Consider the following 797-nt stretch of genomic DNA (forward strand, 5'->3'; position numbering starts at 1 on the left):
CCCCCTTCCAGCCTGGCCCTCGCCGAGGAGGGTGGCTGGTCTTCACTGGGTACCCCGGCGGACTTGCAGAGACTCGCACTACCTTCCTCGTTGGGCTGTGTGGGCTAGGAAAAAGGTGACGGTTGTAAAACCCTCAACTCAGCGCCTGGCGCATCTTAGGCGCCCTGTTAGTCTTGGCTGAATGCGCCCTGCAAGCCCTAATTTCGTTTGACCCTTATGCAGTCCAATCAGAGCTTAGTAGGATTGCCAACTCCATTTGACAGATAATGGGACTGAGGCACAGTGAGCCTGTGTCACTGAGGCCTGCAGGCCTGACCAAAGACATAATACTGTTTAGATTCCGTGAATAGCAGACTTTCCCCTGGTTCCCTGTTAGTCAACCTTTGTTTTATCCCTCACTGCACTAAGACCACCCAGAAACTGATAAAAGGAATGAACCCCCTCAGGGAAACACATGCATAGGCACCCATAATATTGCACACATTCCAGGCCATCCTTCCTGTTAAGTACCTCTGACCTTGGCCAGAAGTTTCCTTTGAGAGGATTGAAGAAATGAAGGAGGCCACTGAAGTGCTGAAAATATTTAAGAGGGTCAAGGCTATAGTGAGGCATGAGGCTCTTTCCAAGGCAGGAAATGATAGGTTAGGCCAAGAAGAATCAGCATCAAAAATAAACAGTACTTTTAAAAATCAAAATGAAAGCAAAAAACGCATGGTGAACAAAACATCGAAATTTTAAATAAAGGCAGAATCTGACCCTGTGTTTGCACGGCTCACCTCACAGGCCTCACTCACCAT

At 48.2% G+C, this 797-nt stretch overlaps 1 protein-coding gene across 1 annotated transcript in view; it reads right to left on the bottom strand.

Annotated features, from left to right (window-relative positions):
* Window positions 1–797, bottom strand: part of GALNT12 (polypeptide N-acetylgalactosaminyltransferase 12) — a 38322-nt gene extending 37525 nt beyond the window's left edge. The window contains exons 1-2 of the mRNA XM_029919648.1: window positions 777–797; window positions 54–104 (exon numbers count right to left, since the gene is read on the bottom strand). Of these exons, the coding sequence (XP_029775508.1) occupies window positions 54–104; window positions 777–797 (72 nt within the window). The remainder of the gene's footprint in view (window positions 1–53; window positions 105–776) is intronic.

This window comes from Suricata suricatta, chromosome 13, assembly GCF_006229205.1.
Source record: "Suricata suricatta isolate VVHF042 chromosome 13, meerkat_22Aug2017_6uvM2_HiC, whole genome shotgun sequence".
NCBI classification, from domain to species: Eukaryota; Metazoa; Chordata; class Mammalia; order Carnivora; family Herpestidae; genus Suricata; species Suricata suricatta.